Source organism: Myxocyprinus asiaticus, chromosome 39 (genome assembly GCF_019703515.2).
Source record: "Myxocyprinus asiaticus isolate MX2 ecotype Aquarium Trade chromosome 39, UBuf_Myxa_2, whole genome shotgun sequence".
NCBI classification, from domain to species: Eukaryota; Metazoa; Chordata; class Actinopteri; order Cypriniformes; family Catostomidae; genus Myxocyprinus; species Myxocyprinus asiaticus.
In genome coordinates, this window is record NC_059382.1 from 6,183,982 (window position 1) to 6,203,224 (window position 19,243).

A 19,243-nucleotide genomic window follows, 5' to 3' on the forward strand; every position below is an offset into this window, starting at 1 on the left:
CCTGCATGCTGTTTATCGATGGTACTTCTGCTCAGTTTTATTGAGAGAAAACCAGATGCGAGGACGTGTGGTCTGTGAGTTCCAACTCTGCTAGTCACAAATCTTTCTCCACCTCTCTTAAATGAGAAAAGCAGCCGCGGTAGAACCCTCGGACTGAGGTTTCCTGAGTTACAAACTCCTTTGATTTTTTTTATGTTTGAAGAGATGCTATCCAGTTTACAGATCTTTATAGATTTTAGTAATTTTATCTGAAGTTTTTGTTCTTTATTTTGAGACCATGGTTCTGTATTGAATGGAATTTTGATTGAACTCTAAATACAGTTTATTGTAATTCATCTTTTTGTAAAGGGAAAATAATTTGCATTAAGTAAAGGTGCCATGTGTAATTCCTGCGCCACTACCAGCACCAAATGGAAATAATTAAATTAATTAAATGAAATAATGCCGATTTTTAAACTGCTTTACCAAATACTCCCTCATATCATTGTTGGTACAGTCCCAGCCCTAAACTCACACCATTGGTTGAGCCAATATTGCTGTCTCAGGATGGTCATCATGCTCGAACAAACAGAGCAATATTTTGATAGCTCCACAGTGTTTACACTTTTCAGGAAAAGCAACTTACGAATGGCTTACTTATAGATGTCTCTGAATATTAATTTTAGATTGGGCAAAGTTCACCTTTAAATTCTCTAGGCTCAGGAAAATACCTTCTTTTTTTTCTTTTTTTTTTTTTTTTTTTGGTAATCATCTCTCTTTTATAACTCTCTTTTATTTTCCATTTGTGCTGCAACTGTGGCTATATGAGTTCTTCAATCTTTCTCCTGCAGTTTATTTATTCCGCAGTTGTTCAGAAATAACAGAGAGAGACGGAAATTATTCAGTTGCCAAATTCTGTCATCTTTGTTTCCACCCCAGTGGGAATCTAATTTTAGTCCTTTAGTGTTCTGTTCCAGGCTTGTGCGCTATTCAGAATTTAGAATGCTTTTTAAATTCCAAAACAATTCCTGGGTTTTTAATTAAAGGAATAGTTCATCCCAAAATGAAATTCAGTCATTGTTTACTCACCCCTGTGTTGTTATAACCCCATTTGACTTTCTTTCTTTTTCTTAACACAAAGGGAGAAATTGTGAAAAAATGTTGTGCTCAGTGATGTCATACAATGGTAGTTTATGGTGACCACCCTTCAAGCTTCAAAAAGACGCAAAAGTAAAATTCAGAAGTCTAATAAATTATTCCATGAGACTCACGATTGTTCTGAAAGCATGCAGTGAGATTTGGTGAGAAACAAACTGAAATCGAATATATTATTTAGTGAAAACATTGACTGACCTTTGCTGTCCTCTGTGCGTTCATGAGACTGCACGAGAGCCCGCTCAGAAAACAGGGCGTTCAAGTGAAAACTCGTTTCCTTTATCTACAGTGATACCACAGCAATAGAAACAGCAGAACACAACACAGCTGCACACAAACCAGAGAACCGTATTTAATAAATATGTCTGATGAGTATGTAGTTGGAGAATAGATTCATTTCTGTGCCCAGCCTTATTTATTTGAAACAAAGTTCTCAATCAAACTGAGAGAGATAGACAGAGGAGGCTGAAGGCAGCTACAGTCACACCGTGTCCTAACCTGACGGCAAATGACACATGATAAAAAGTATATTTTCAATGTTAATCAGACTTTTTGTCCTAACCAGCTGTGATGTGAATGTGCTGTCGATCACTTGGTTTCTATTTTCGGCATCGCATCACGGCGGGATGAACTGGCACCTATCCAAAAACTTTCTCATAACAGTACAGTATATTGAAGGCTGCAACTAGCCGGTTAAAAACTACTTGATTTTGGCCAAGAAAGTTACATCTACCAAATGTTTTCGCTGAGGTATCACTCTCTTCAGTTGGAGGTCTATCAAAAATACTCACCAGTTCAGAATGGAGATGAGATATTCCCACTTCCTCTATCTCTTGGTTTGATTGAGTACTTTGTTTCAAACAAATGAGGCTGGGCATAGAAATGCATCTATTCTCCGACTAAGTTCTGTTCTCTGGTTTGTGTGCGACTGTGTTGTGTTCTGCTGTTTTTATCGTTATGGTGGACCTGTTTTTAGATAAACAAAATTAGTTATCGCTTGAATGCCCCTTTTCGCGAACGAAGGCTGTTTGAGCAGAGGAGAACAAGGGTCAGCCAACAGTTTCACTAAATAATACATTAGATTTCAGTTTGTTTCTCACCAAAGTTCTTCATATGCTTTCATAACAATCGTGAGTATAATGGAATAATTTATTAGACTTCTGAAATATACTTTTGCATTATTTTGAAGCTTAAAGAGGTGGTCACCATAAAATGCCATTGTGTGACATCACTGAGCACAAAATTGTTACACAAATTCTCCCTTTGTGTTAAGAAAAGAAAGTAAGTCATATGGGGTTATAACAACACAGGGGTGAGTAAACAATGACTGAATTTTCTTTTTTTTTTTTTTGGATGAACTATCCCTTTAAGTTAGGATGCATGATTCAGAATTGGTATTTTAATTTAAAGAAGTAGAATTAAAATGGAATGAAATTCAAAGAAATGTATTTAACTGCTCATTAAACTAGTTTTCAAAATCACACTTAATTGTTCAGCATGAATTACAATGTTATCAAACAAACAACATACTCAATAGTGTATTTTCAGAAAGAATATATATATATATATATATATATATATATATATATATATATATATATATATATATATATATATATATATGGAGCTAGTCCATAAATGCTAAAATGCACACTGTTTCAAAAGTATAGCCGCAAAACATAAACATTATGAATGTTAACATTATTTTAGTGTTATAAAATAAGGGATTTACTGGCATTACAGCATTTACCAGATTGCAGGGTTTGCTGGTATTACGTCGTTATGACAGTGAGGTTGTAATATTAGATTTGTCTTCACACAGAGACGTTTAGTAATATTTTTTTTTTTTTTTTACACTACAATTATGTTAACTAAATATAGTTTTTCATTCTTGTGGCTATATTTCTGAAACAATGTGTATTTTAACACTTATGGACCGGCCCTATTTACTTTCATTTTAAGTGCCTTACTGTCACTGTTTTGATTTTTGTTTTTATAAAAATATATATATATATATATATATATATATTATGTATTATTAAAATTATACAACAAATGCTGTTGATTGAGCTTAACTTGTATTAAACCCAGAACATCCCTTTAATTGAGAGAATGTTTAGAGAATGTCACAGAGTTTAGAGAAATGTCTTATCTGTTAAGAAAAATATATTCTACATTTTAGAGCATAAATAAGCATAATTAGTCAAATATAATGATTTAATCTTTTGTTTTTTTTTTTCAGACTAATGAAATTCCTCTGTTGTGTGACTGTGTTGAATTTCTTTGAATTGCAATTAAATATATTCCTCTTCCTGTCATTCTAATTCAAAATCCAATTCAACTTCCTGTGGGGTGTGGCCAATTAGTTCCATTTCCATGAATTGTAAGGGAGCCAGTTCTGCAATTCCTAATTTCAACCTTGGTACTAGTGTTGTGGTCAAGTCACTAGATCCTGAGTCCGAGTCCTCACTGCTCAAGTCCGAGTCCAAATCCAAGTCACCAGTAACTGCATATTAGTCCGTACACGTTACGAGTCCTTGTCTATGTAATAAAATAAGCAAAAAAATCACGTTTATTGGCACACACACACACACACACACACACACACATTCAGCCTTTCAAAGTGTATTTTACAAGAAACCATACACACAATAACAATACCATCTCTGTAGGGTTTTTTTCTTATTATTATTTTAGTACTGTTTCTTTGTCTTTAATAATTACTTGAGAACTTAATACAATTATATTTATCTATCTGCCTGTCTGTCTGTGTCTGTCTATCTATCTATCTATCATCTCTTTGTCTGTCTGTCTGTCTGTCTGTCTGTCTGTCTATCATCTATCACAATGTTGTATATAGGCCTATACAATAATCAAGGAAATAAAAAATAAAAAATTATGTCAGAAAAATAACTTTCCGTTGTAAAAGACAGTGCCTTCTTGCCCTTTATTTGAAGTTTATTTATTTATTTATTTATTTTTCTCAGGTATTGTCTAGTATTATATTATCAAAATTCATTATAATTCAGGCGTTGGAGCAGTTCACATGATTTTAAATGGATGGATGTTTGTCCTTTTAACAATGGGATTACTTAACTGTTTTTGCCTACATTTCTGATAAACTCACATCACACGAGCCAGTCTCTATGTAAAACTGCACCTGTCATAAACGCATGAACACACGTCAACATGATCTTATGTTCCTGTTATAATTATGACTCGTAATAATGATTTATGATTTTGTTTCACATATTTTCACATTTTGGACGTATGTGCTGCAACATAGATTCTGAAAAATCCTTTATGCATTCTAGACAAACTTGTGCAGGTACGTTTTTTTACTGAAGTGAAAGTTTTGAGAGGACTTGAGTCGCAACGTGTTCTTTGTTAATGGTTTCTATCATTTGATTTGCTCATGTCTCTTACATTGTCAATGAGCATCAGAATATCATTCTTACAGTACGACTTTAACCATGTATTATGCACCACCGACCAAATGGTCAGTTGATTCCTCAAACTCTGGTATTTTCCCTCGCTATACCATGTCTACAGAGGCAGAATATTTGTATGAATAAAAAGAGGCAGAGTTATTTTGCGTTATAATAGATTTGCGAGTGGACATCATATTTCACATCACAGAATGCGAAAGTTAACGGTTGTAATGAGTACTCTCCTCCAAGTCAGAATGCACCCAATGCTCGAGTCCAAGTCCGAGTCACTAGTGTTCAAGTCCGAGACGAGTCACGAATCATCAATATCGCTACTTGAGTCAGACTCAAGTCCGAGTCCTGGGGCCAGTTGCATAATCATAGCCATTAACTTAAGACTTTGTCTAACAATTAGTCTGACTAGCTAAAGATGCCATAGAAAGCCTGTTGCATGAAACCAGCTCAGAGTTGTCTTTAGTAAGACAGTTTAATTCGCATTGCATTTTGGGAAAAGTAAGACACTGAACGGCTTGAGTCGGCACTCAACACAGTTTTCATTCGCTGAAAATATTTGCTTATTAGAGGAATACAATGCTTCAAAATCAATTGTAATGAACAAATGTAGTGATTTTAACCCAGACAATTAAAAAAAAAAATAATAATAATAATTAAAAAAAGGAATTGTGTTACCATTGCTGAAGTCAAATCTTCAACAAAGTCTCTACTGAAGCCCCTTTTAGCCCTCAACTGAAACCCCCACTGGCTCAGCTGACAGATATTTTCATGGCAACATAGAATGTAAACAAAAGTTAGCCTAGGGGTGTGCTGTCTTACATTTTGGTCTTAATTGGAACGATCTAAGTTTTTATGCAACTGACTGGAAAAGTTAAGAGCAACATTTTACACAACTAACTTGTAAAACCAGTCTAAAACAGTTTTATGCAACCGGCCCCTGGACTCGAGTACTACAACACTGACTGGTACTGTATGCACATGCCTGTCTTTGCATAGTTTGCATTTGTTCATAAAAGATTTGTCAGTGCATTCTCATTTACAAGTCTGTTGTGTGGTCAAGTATGTTTTATGAGCATGTACATATTTCTTTGTTACTTCCATAGGTGTACATGCATAAGTGTGTGTGTGTGTGTGTGTGTATCTTTGAGTTAGTGCTTGTATTGCAAAGCAAAGCTTAATTTCAAATTGGTAACAGGCTGGAGCCATTAATAAGTTGCTGATGGGGGCCAGGGAGATCATAAGGAGGAATCATGTCTTGCCTGGGGACCATGTGCTTCAGGAAGCCCCTCTCTGCCAGACCCGGGTGTCATTACCCAGGCTATGGGGGGTTTTAAAGGTGGTACCCCACCTCTGACACCTACATTAATCAAACTCAAAGCCCCCTACACCCCCATGCCCACTGGCCACCCATCCCCTAATCATCCAAATCTGGGTGCTTGGAGGCAGAGAGAGGATACGGCAGTTGCGTGAAGGATGTCCACTAAACTGTTCCCTGTTCGGCTTTCACACCTGACCGTGACTGATGAGGTACTCTGTACCTCCCTGACCTGCCACACAATTAAATATCTAAACCTTCACTCACTGGGATGAATTAAATTCCCAAATTACCCCCGCGCCATTGTTTTTATCTCAGTCACAGCCTGTCACTCTGCGTCTTTCAATTCCAGCAGTTTTGATAAATGTTTGTGCTTTGTTAAGGGACAAAGATTTAAGAGAGGTGGGGAACTGTTTCGCAATCTGTACCTTTTAAGAATGAAGAAGGAGGGCCATACACTGGGTCCAGAATTACTACTCAGCAAGTGCAAGACCCAAGTAAAAATTTGATTTGTCAAATCCAGTCAAGGCAATTTTATTTTATGGTGATAATAATAATAATAATAATAATAATAATAATAATAATAATAAAAACATCATCATCATATATTTAGCTTTTAATAAAAATAATGCAAAATGCATGCAAATAATTTAATTATTTGCCAGGATTATTATTTTTTGTATTTTTTTTTTTTTTACGTTACGACAATATATATATATATAGTATATACTGTATATACTGTCCATCTCTGGGCTAAACAGTCTCAGAGATATCTCAACATCTATAGATAGAAATCAAAAAGCTGGATTCTTTTCATCATCTCCCCCATTTCAATTCCATTTGAATGCTACAAGCATGCCCAGAGAATAGCGTAACATCCATGACACAAACACAACAACCGTGCACCTGGTTCTGCAGTAGTGATTGGCAGGCACCTCCATGCTAATTATTGCTAATGACAAAATCGGCTGTGCAGCGCTCGATTTGCATGTGTAAACACTAGAGTTGTGTCATAGATATCCGCTGCGATGGAAGCGTGTGCTAATCAGGGTGATGGACTGGAGAGGTCGTAATTTCAGTCAAGGGACCCTGCATTTTCATTGTTCTATTGCTAGCTAGTAAATAAAGTGGCCCACTTACGTGTTGTGTTTGATCACATAGATCAGTCAGATGTGGAGAGTAACGGAATAATGAGAGGGCTTTTAATATGTTGTATTAATAGTGAAAACCAGCTTTGATCCAGCTGTGTTCCAAAGCTTTGTGAATTGCCTTGCTGTCCCAGCTAAAAAAAAAAAAAAAAAAAATTTAAAATTGGAACCAGTGTAAGATAGTTTGCTGGTCTCCCACCCTGGTGTGGTTTGGTGGTTTTAGAAGGGTTCTTGGCAATTCTCAGCTGGCCAGACTGAAAGACTGGCTAGCCAACCAACTAAACACCAGTTTGGCCAGACATGGAGACCAGGTAGACCAGCTTCAACCAGCTAAGACCAAGAAATATTGTTAGTTTGGCTTTTCAGCAGGGGTCTATTGCCTACAAAGACATTACATCCTAATTGAAATCTCATCAGTGGCTGATTTGGAATGCTCTTCCTAGGCAGCTACCATGCATCATACACATAGTGCTCCTAATGCTAAGCGCACAGGAAACTGTACTCACAATTGTAGAGTTTGTCATTAATACTGTACAATTGAAGTCAGAAGTTTGCATACACTTAGGTTGAAGTCATTAAAACTCATATTTTAACCACTCCACAGATTTCATATTAGCAAACCATAGTTTTTGGCAAGTCATTTAGGACATCAACTCTGTGCATGACTTGAGTAATTTTTCCAACAATTGTTTACAGACAGATTGTTTAACTTTTAATTGACTATATCTACACTAAGTTAACTGTGCCTTTAAGCAGCTTGGAAAATTCCAGAAAATGAAGTCAAGCCTTTAGACAGTTAGCCAATTAGCTTCTGATAGGAGGTGTACTGAACTGGAGGTGTACATGTGGATGTATTTTAAGGCCTACCTTCAAATCAGTGCCTCTTTGCTTAACATCATGGGAAAATCAAAAGGAATCAGCCAAGACCTCAGAAAAATGTGTGGACCTCCACCAAGTCTGGTTCATCCTTGGGAGCAATTTCCAAATGCCAGAAGGTACCACATTCATCTATACAATCAATAGTATGCAAGTATAAACACCATGCAACCATCATACCGCTCAAGAAGGAGACGCATTCTGTCTCCTAGGGATGAATGTAGTTTGGTGCAAAAAGTGCAAATCAATCCCAGAACAACCGCAAAGGACCTTGTGAAGATGCTGGAGGAAACAGGTAGACAAGTATCTATATTCACAGTAAAACGAGTCCTATATCGACATAACCTGAAAGGCTGCTCAGCAGGGAAGAAGCCAGTGCCCCAAAACCGCCATAAAAAAGCCAGACTACAGTTTGCAAGTGCACATGGGGACATAGATCTTACTTTTTGAAGACATTTCCTCTGGTCTGATGAAACAAAAATTGAAATGTTTGGCCATAATGACCATCGTTATGTTTGGTGGAAAAAGGGTGAGGCTTGCAAGCTGAAGAACACCATCCCAAACATGAAGCATGGGGGTGGCAGCATCATGTTGTTGGGGTGCTTTTCTGCAGGAGGGACTGGTGCACTTCACAAAATAGATGGCATCATTAGGAAGGAAAATGGTGTGGATATATTGAAGCAACATCTCAAGACATCAGCCAGGAAGTTAAAGCTCGGTCACAAATGGGTCTTCCAAATGGACAATGACTTAAGGACTTGGCTTAAGGAAAACAAAGTCAAGGTGTTGGAGTGGCCATCACAAAGCCCTGACCTCAATCCGATCGAAGATTTGTGAGCAGAACTGAAAAAGTGTGTGCGAGCAAGGAGGCCTACAAACCTGTCTCAGTTATACCAGTTCTGTCTGGAGGAATGGGCCAAAATTCCAGCAACTTATTGTGAGAAGCTTGTGGAAGGCTACCCAAAACGTCTGACCCAAACAAAAACGTTAAACAAAAGGCAATGCTACTAAATATTAACAAAGTGTATGTAAACTTCTGACCCACTAGGAATGTGATGAAATAAATAAAAGCTGAAATAAATCATTCCCTCTACTATTATTCTAACATTTCACATTCTTAAAATAAAGTAGTGATCCTAAATGACCTAAGACAGGGAATTTTTTCTACGATTGAATGTCAGGAATTGTGAAAAACTGAGTTTAAATGTATTTGGCTAAGGTGTATGTAAACTTCTGACTTTATGTTGCTGAGCTAACAATACAAACATAAAAATACTTTTTTTCAATAGGTTTTGGTACAAAACAAGTTTGGTACAGTGTCTCTTGCTTTGTCACACAGGAACTTAACATGTTGCTACTGCGTGTTCTGGTACCCTGACATCGACCCCATTCTGCCAAGTTACTGACAAGTGCCATCTCCCATCTGACATTTTTGCATTAATTCAAATGTGTTTAATTTTTTTATTTTTTTGGTGGCACTACTGATAGTGTATTGCACAAGCAGCTTCAGAGACACGGGAGAAAAACAAGTTCTGGTCCCACAGAAACCAGGAAGTAATTGCGTTTACGTAAACAATGGTGAGCATGATTTGGAGGTTGCATTTTCCCTCTAGGATTAAATTTTTACGCCACTGATGTTTAGGTTCAGGGTTGGGGTTTTGGTTGAGGTGTATGGTTTATAAAATATGCATTCCTGTTGACCATATTACACCATTTATGACTAAAATACAACTCTCTTTAGAACTATCTTTTGGTGCCACTCTGTGGACATTTCACGTGAAAACTGGAGCTCACATGTGCCCATACTGTACATTCAGCAACACTTCCAGATTCGGCCACTGAAGGCAGTGGTTCGAGTTTCAGTAAGCACAAACCAGATTCCCCATTAAAAACTTTCGACCTGCTGTCGCCAAATTCTCAGTGAGATCACTCTGTACTTTCTTTATTGTGTGAATTAGAATTAAAACCTGACTGTAACTAAACATAATTGACCACATTGTTCTGGTTAAAACATCAAATTGGTCTTAGCACAGACTTTAAGTTCAGTCAGGACCACTTCTGTCAATGAATACTTGACTTGAATAAGTACTTTATTCACATATACACAATTAAAGCAATCTGTTGGTGTTGGCGGTATGGTTCTGTTCTGGGCAAACTCTCCACCCATCCATGTAACCATGCATGGACAGAGCAAGGAGTGATCTAGCAGATCCGGCAGAATCATTACAAAATTGTAACCATTTTTTAAACATTCTGACAATGTTGGCAACGTATTACAATCCTTCATTGCATAATATATTAAATGGACACTTAAATAACTGCAAATGCTGTATATCAAGTTGATAAATCAAGAACAAGGCACAACAACACATTGAACAATTGTAGTCTTAGAGCACAGAACAAAAGACAGATGTAGAGAAAACTACAAAGAAAAGCTGCCATACATGGTGGAGCTGGGAATGGAGGAGGATGTTAAGTGCAGCTTGCATCCATGCAAAGGAAAGGCAGCTAAGGCAATGAATAAATCGAGGACTTAAATAGGACTGCTCTGGTAAGCGTCTGAATTATGTTGGTAGATGTCATGATCAGCTGAGCATCAGCTGATTGCGAGCTTGACTCACATGACCTGCCTGAACTGATGCTACGCTTGATTTACTGTAAAATCAAGGTTTCTCTGGAAACCCTGAGAAATCCAAGGGATACAACTTGCAAGAAAATCCCAGCCATGTCCAAATCTGTTTTAGAGGAAATGAAAGTATGATTGCCTGCACTGTTGCCTTGAGAACCTCTATAATGATTAATGGTGAGACATGGACATGTAACTCATTTAAACCTTAAATAACCGCTGACCTTATGACCAAACCAGAGTTGTTCTCCAGAAAACATTACCTTTACATTCTGAGGATTGACTTATGCGATGTTTGGTATTTCCACAATAACCACTTGATTCTGCTATTTACTTTTTTCTCAGGAAACCTTGCTTGCCTCCACCTGAATACCACAGTGATGAAATGAATCTTCTCCCAGGTCTGTTCATGTCAATGTCGAAAACAGAGAAAAGTCAAGTCCATCAGGAACAGAATGATCTGACCTTTTTTGGTACACGATACCTCACCAGATGGTCCACAGACAAAAACCCAGGAAGGCTCCTGATAGATGATTTGGTTTGATCAGATTACACTCACATAATTGGCCAAATGAGTTGACAGCGATAGGCGCATGATTGGTTTAGGTGGAAACAAACGAAGGGTTGGAGCATGTGGTGGAGCACTGGTGGTGACTCCGCCATTGTTGGCGGGGGAGATGATGGAGGGATAGAAGGAGAGGAGAGGAGAGGAGAGGAGGGATAATTTGATGTGGGAGGCAGGTTTGTTCAAGTACGTGAATGTGTTTGCCTTCCGTAGGGCTCGGATGAATGCTTGCCCTTGTAATGGTAAAGGTTTTATTCAACCATATGAATGTTAATCTCTGCTATTTCTAGTGATTGACTGCACGCTGTAATTTTGCTGCTTTTAAGCTCTTTTGAAAGCCTCTGTTAAGGTCATTAACATTTTGAACGTTCCATGTAAGGAGAATGTGTAATACATTTAGTTTTGTTTTATGCTACATTGATTTGATTGGCTGGCCAAGGGTAGAAATGAATGTGGAAGCTTTCAATCATAAACCATATAAACACATTCAGATATTAGAAGGCCAACAGAATCTGCAGATATTTTCCACACTGATTGTGTGGGGGAAAATTAGCAGAATTTTGCTAAATGGGTTTAAATGTGGTAAAATGTGTTAAATAGAGCTGAGTTCACTATCATTTTAGACAAAATATTTCATAAATAAACATGCAGGAGACAAAGGATATGTAGAAATGTATGTATGGCATGCATCTGAATTCAACAATCACTGATTAATTACATTAATGTCACTAATGTATAATATTTGTCACGGTCATGGAAAACCTGGAAATATAAGTGAATCATTAAACCAAATAATTTTGCAAAGTCCTTCTCCAGTTATCAATAATGACTGGTAAATTCATGGAAATTCTAGACTGATCAGTCGATAGTAGGCCGGAGGTTCTGCTGCTGAAATCGGTCTTTGTCTAGCAAACTTCGAGTCACTGCCCCTAGTGGCTGAAGCTGGATGTGTTGTTGAACATGTGGACACTTGTGATCCAGTTACTCTGTGAAATTTCGAAGTATAGGTCTCTGCAGAACTATAATGGGCGTTTCTCAATCTGTGGGTGTTTTCAAATCAGGATGAGTGTTTTTTTTTTTAACTATCCAATGAATGTAGGTAATCTCAATGTAGTAATCAGTTGGCATTTCCAAACCAGGATGGGCGTTATGCCCATCCCAGTTTGAAAACGCCCACTGATTGGAAAACGCATTTTCCACAGAGTGGCACTTAAAGTGAGTTGAAATTTTGTTTTAAATTATGTTATAGAGTCAAAAGGATTGTATTAACTCTACCCCTTATCCCAAACTCCAACCTTAAACCTAACCGTCAGTGGAGTAAATATATAATTTTAGAGTGAAAATGCAACCTCCAAATCATATAAACAATGGTGAACACAATTACTTCCTGTTTCCCACTAGATCAGAATCCGCATCTCAGAGATCAGTAGCGCTAGAGGAAAATGTGTTCAAACTTGAATTGATCCAAAATTGTCTGTTGGGGGATGCTGCTTGCCAAAAATTCAGCTGATTGGGGTTGATTTCAGGGTACATGAACTTTGGAAGCAGCATGTCGATTTTCCATGTAATCATGTTGGGAAATTCATTGGTCAGAAATTATGTGAATCCTGTGCTCTTACTTAATACTTCATGCGGGCACCCTAACCCCACTGTCTCTCAGGCTTGGGTAAACATGTCCTCTATTTAATTAAAATAAATCCATATTCCCAGCCAATATTTAGCACCCTTCAAGGACACATATACCTTTCAAGATACAGGGATACAGTGTATAGATTTAGAACAGAGATGCATGCATATTAAACAAGTTTGAGGTGGAGATATGGGGGGAGAAATTGAGTTCCTTCATCTAGCCATAAAGAAGAGACATGCGTTGTTTATGGATGCATAAGACAGCATTCTCAATGAGATGCCACATGGGTCTACTACACTTTAGATCAGTTTACTATACATAAATACTGCCGAATACATCGAGAACAGAATGTGGCTCGGACATAAATATTGTTTCATGTTCTTTTCCCCCACACATACTTCTGTCTACAGTGCTCCATCCATAGAGCAACATTTTTATTTCTCTTTATATTGTTTTCAACTTTTCACATCTTGCTGATTTGTGCTTAAACATGCTTTATTTCCATGATGAATATTTGTACCTCCACACTCTTCACACACACACACACACACACACACACACACACAAACTTGGTTTACTGGTCTTGGTTGGCCTCTCAGCCTAGTCAGGCTAGTCTGCTCTCTGGTTTTAGAGGCATTTTGGGCACATTTCGGTTGGTCAGGGTGGGAGACCAGCTTAAACTAGCTAAGATTAGCAAACAATGTTCTGGTTGGCTACAAGAACATTGCTATGTGGTTGCTAAAGTGTTCTGAGTAGACTTTAGCATATTGCTAGGTGGTTGCTAACTGGCCCAAGTCAACAGAATCTCATAAAAGAGACTCATCAGTCTCTTAATCCCTCAAACAGAGTGTTTATTATATTCTTGTCTATAGATATGGCTTCAATGTAAATCTATTTGGAATTTGTTGCCCATTCTATCATCTGCCAGGTAAAATCCTGAGTCTAATTGCTTAGAAAAGTAATAGCACACCTCTCCTTAACAAATCACACAATTTCAGGTATCGTTCATGTCTGTGGAACAAATGATGGAAGACTGAGGGTTAGGGATTTGTTCTGTTCCCTGTAACCCTAAGTATACATTAGCAAGCACCAGTAACACAAAACAAATAATATTTGTTGAAGCTACTGTATCTTGTTTCTTGATTGAGACTCTAACAGGGCATCCACGATATATACAAACTTTGTGCCTTTTAATGCCCTGTACAATTGTACAATTGATCTGTGACCCACATCACACGCAATTCAATCGCGTTCCATTGTAAAGCAGCTACCTGCATATCTATCTGTTGGGCACAACAAAGGAATAATGAATTCTCATTCACCATGTGGCTCACTAACAACTAAATGTTACAGCAGCACAAACCTTGACAAGCCCCAACATGCTGCCTCACAAACAAACAGAGGAGGTGGAAAATGCTTCAGAGTCAAAGCTATCATTATGTACCTACTGAGAGCTCTCTTTTAAAAGAAGCACTGTGATGACACTGCAAAGGTGTATGTGAGACACAGCAGGCGTTCGGTGTGTGAGAGAGACTGCAAGAAGGGGATGAGACAAGAACAGATATTTGTTTTTAAGTGTCTGTTTTTTGAACGATTTCCATAGAAAGGCTTTTATTTTGCTTTTATGTCAGAAATCGGGGGGATTCCAGCAGGGATTCTGGCCACTGTGCTGCCTGCACAAGTCCAAGCACACTTCTGAGAACCCAGGGCCTTGTTTGATGATTTTACAGGTCTGCTTTTATCGGCCTCGCTGCCTCAGGTTGACTGCTATTGATTCAAGGTTTCACGTCAAATTCAAAGCTTCTTTTATTCATTGTCAATCTCTATTTAGGCCTGAAATGAACTCCAATATGACTCAATTAATGGACACACATTTGTAATTAGACCAAGAATGAGTCAGACATAATGCACACTGAGGCATTTTTGGAAAATATTTCTCACTCTTAGTCATTCACAGTGCGGTTTTTGTGTTTTCTCAGCACATGGGGAATAGACTATGCTTTACTGAAATTTAACTGTAGGAACTATGGTATTTCAGTATAAATTTTGTGGATTCATATGAATTAATTTATTAGGAGAGTGAGAAAATCAGTTTCATTTTTTATTACAAGTATGGATGTTTCAAAGACATTTTTTGGCCACATTTTTTTTTTCACCATATTTACCATACAAACCATACCGTACATTTTCTAGTTACATTTATCTAATGATGACAATGATGAGCCATCCATGGTTTAACTGCAGTTTATATGGTATTACTACAAATGCCACACTCAAATTTGGAGTACTATGCAAGGCTCAGTCAACATAAAAAATTTAGAGATCACTTGTGAAAATGCTTCTTTTTGAAATGTATATATATATTGAATGAATTTCAGAATTTTGTAGTATTTGGTCTGCTTTAATGACAGCATGCACTCTCAGGCTGGCATGAACCCCACAAGTTTGTGCAAAACCTGATGATTTATGTTAACCAGCATGATTTGAGAAATATCAAAGAGTATTTCAAAGAGTATCTTGTATGATTCAGTGGAAGAAAGGAAATACAACCTTTTATTTATTTATTTTACAAAGTACTTAACATGGTCAATGTCACAAATTTGTTTCAATTTAATAAGTGACCTAGCAACAGTGCATAATCTCATACCTTCTCTTTCTCCAGGGTTGATACTCTTAAAAATGGGCCAAATTTGGAAGTACTAGGAATGCTCAAAGGCCTTTGTTTGATTCAGCCTTGTGTATTGTAACCGTAAGAGGGCGCTAAAGACTCGTCAACGCAAATCAGTCAGGCTGCATTCAGTGTTTCCACGCTCCGATGGAGAGATACAGACAACAAGCCATAGCCTCTGTGCAGTCGGGCTGTGCCACATTTTACAGCATTTATTCACCCTGTCTGGCACTCAATCTTGAATTCAATTTTCAAAAAGGCATCCCTGGCCAAATGTGCTTAAATAACAGAAGGTGAAGGTTATGAAAAACAGCATTTATTTGTTTTTAATAATGCAAAACAAAGCCAAGCACATTTCCCTCCTAAACTACTTTTTAATGTCACTGGGTAAGTTAATTATGTCTCAGAAAATTAGATTTGTGTGTTTCATCCCCAATATTCTCCATTAATGCAGGCTAGCGCATTAAATTTTAATGAAGTCAATTATAGGCTACAATATCAGACTTGAGCTGACACTGGAAGACGGTATTTCAGTGCATCTCAACTATGCAATAAAAAAGGCTGAAATATCGAAACCAAACACTAACAATAATAAATATAAGTTGTTATCTATCTATCTATCTATCTATCTATCTATCTATCCAAATCCCACATCAGATTGTTTTGTATTAAAACATTGGTGTCCCTTTGCTCCGTGACCTGATGCGCTGGTGCGGTGCTCTCCGTGTGGCACTGTGGGTCGACTTTGTGGGTAACACCAAGAAAAGCTGTGAGCGAGGATCGGACGAAACCTTTGAGCGCTCCCCAGCCACCTCTCTCCGCAGCATCCTCCTCCCCCTCGCAGTTTCCTCCTTCAGTATGAGCGTCAGTCTTGGCTCAGCCTGGGAGCTGTGCGCACAGGGGTGTCAGTTATGGAGCTGTAGGAGCGCTGCGGAGCTCTTGCCCTACCTAAGGCTGTTCGCATTCACTCTGCTGTAGTCGCACCGAGCGATCGCACGGGGACTAGCGCCACCCCGACCGATTTACTTTGTATTTAACAGCGCGCAACAGAACTTTGGGTGCGGGCTGACGGGCTTTCCTGACACGGAATTTAGATTTTAGTGCAACGCGAAAACATCTTAACACTTTGAACTGCAGAGAAGAGCGTGGAAGCGATCTTGTAAGGTGCCGAAGAAGATCCTGAGGGAAGCGGAGTACGCAAATTTAAGCGATCGCCACGCGTTTCGTTTGGACACATCTATGCGCTTTTGCGCGTCATCACCGCTCATTCCGACTCGGTTCTAGTGGCTTTATATCTGTTAGAGCAAGACATTAACAGCAATAAGGCTGGCATGGTATAACCCACGGGCGGAGAGACACTAGTTTGCCCTCACCCGTGTGCGTGGATCTGATTCTACATTCAGAAAGACATCATGAGCCCCGTAAATGCATTGAGATTTCAGCTGGATTTGAGCAGCTACTGAAAGAGCAGAGAAATACTCCAGACACTTAACGAGGAGAAACTTCTCCAGTGTTTGAGAATTGAGGTGTGGATGTGGACTATGACAGAATGACCCCTCTAATGCACCTTTTACTCTGTGGATTATTGTACTTTAACCAAGTGGATGGTGAGTTACTTTATTTCTTGAAATATGACAGATGTGTTTTGACTTTATTACACTTCTTGAATCAGACCTGATTTCTTTGATGTCACTCTTTGTGGATACAGTGATAATTTTTCTAAAAAAAAATATATATAGGCTATATACTTTATTTGAAAATTGAGAAGGAGTATTTGGATATTGTGTTTGGCATTTTTATGTTACCCCCATTTATCTGGTGTGGTTGGACATGAATTGTGTTGAAAACATCTGGTCTTATTCATATGCACTGGCCTAGTGTTAAAAAGCAGTGTGGTATACCCACAAGCTTTTCATAGCAGGTACCTCACACATGCATCTCGGAATGAGGTGTGACACCTGCTGTGGGTCTGCAAGGCAGGGCGCAAAGATTGCACATATTCACCCCAAATAAGAAACACATGTGGGCAACCAGCATAAAAAAAACTGCTCATATCGTTTTACTTTCATTCCCCAAAGAATTCTCCTAATATTGTTAGTTGGAGTTACAGCAGACTATTGGTTATAAACATATGGTGGGTTTATTTAGATGTAACCTAATATAAAGTATTTAATTGTATCAATTAAGCAAAAAGAGACATAACAGACTGCATTTTTGGTGAAGAGCTTGCCGTGTAGATGTTTACTCCTGTACAGGTGGGTAAAAATTGCAGTAAAATCTCACAGGGACTTACATGTGTTCTGTATATTTGAAAGAACAGCTTTTTGACATCTGTGCATGTATTTTCTCTGCATTCCCTAAGCTGCTCAGTTCTATAGATCAAGACCTTAATGCCACAAAACATTTGGATAGCCAAGCACGTCTACTGATTTGGGAATCTCACCAATCCTTAGACATATAATCTATCATGTAATGTGACCTGATAACTAATTGGCGATAAACATGGCTCACAACACTTGGTAGCTTTTTAATTAATTACTAATGAAGATTCTCTCGTTAATAGCTTAATAGATTTGATAGTCCTTTAAGCTTATTAATGATATGTTTGAATATAATTCACTTGGGTACTTGACATTTAACATGTCATTAACATTTTTTTTTTATAATTTAGCATTTCAATTTTAAATTAAACCTTTTGTATGCGTTTAAGGAAAAGTGTTTTTTTTTTAGGTGCTGTAACTGTTAACCATTTTACCATTTTTTTTTTCCACCAAGATTTTCCCCACTTTTAATCACCTTTTTGCCTTCTAGTTCAGTTTAAATTGTTCTGTGGTGTGACAGATTAATTATTAAAAGTACAAATATTGCATGTAGTCTCTTGGTTATTATGAGATCATAAAACTACATGCATAATAATTGTGTAAGAATTGGAGAGAAATATTTAAAATGCATTACTTTTTGATTAATTATAGCACGTCACACTGCTGGACACTACAGAAACTTGAAATTTCATGTCAACTACCCTTGCTTGTAGTGTATACACCATACACTACAAGCAAGGGTAGTTGACGTGAAATTTCAAGTTTCTGTATTTCTGTTTATATAGGGCAAACCTGGGTATTATTTGGGTAATGGGTACTGTTTGGGGTCCTTTTATTCCCTAATGTGAGTGAATAGTCCATACAAGTCACATACACATTACATTAGCTATGTCAAGAGCGTCTTTGTCCGAAAGAGCAATTTCACACTTAACAGTGTTTGCTCTGGTTTTGTTCTGGCTCTTTACAGAGAATAAGGTGATGTTAAAGTGACTGATGAGGGGCTGAGTCAGGCTACTGCCTTCACTTCTGTTTTCTCTGTTTTTGTGTCCCTGTATCTAGCATGGAGCCTGCTAGTCTCGCCCAATTTAACTCAAACTCTCTCTGTCTAGCCCCATTTCTGTGTCGCCCCAGCTGTCGGTTGCCAGGCACTGGCTGAAGGCATGGCTCTTAGTTTTTTGGAGGGAGAGGGGTGGTAGGTCTGGATGCTTGTGAATCACCCAGCAAACCATTTGCCCTGTCAACCCTCCTCTCTCGCTGTCCATCAGCCCACGTGAGCTAATCCGGGCGTTCTAGTTGAAGGAGGAGTCTGGTCTTGAGTAGGTCTCAACAGGCAGACAAAAACAAAACAAAACAAAACAAAAAAAAAAGCTGGAGAGATGTATTCAGAAAAGGCAGTGTTTGTAACAAAGCTGTCCTGAGCTTGAATGGCCGCAGTCATTTGGCTCTGTTCAAGGCTGAGGTGATTAATGTTGGTCAGTGGAGGGAGGGGTGAGAATGAGAATTGAGAATTTTAAGGC

At 38.1% G+C, this 19,243-nt stretch overlaps 1 protein-coding gene across 1 annotated transcript in view; it reads left to right on the plus strand.

Annotated features, from left to right (window-relative positions):
• The first annotated feature begins 16,341 nt into the window (after window positions 1–16,341).
• Window positions 16,342–19,243, plus strand: part of LOC127429841 (roundabout homolog 2-like) — a 281,922-nt gene continuing 279,020 nt past the window's right edge. The window contains exon 1 of the mRNA XM_051679117.1: window positions 16,342–17,012. Coding sequence (XP_051535077.1) covers window positions 16,955–17,012 — 58 coding nt within the window. The 5' untranslated portion in view covers window positions 16,342–16,954. The remainder of the gene's footprint in view (window positions 17,013–19,243) is intronic.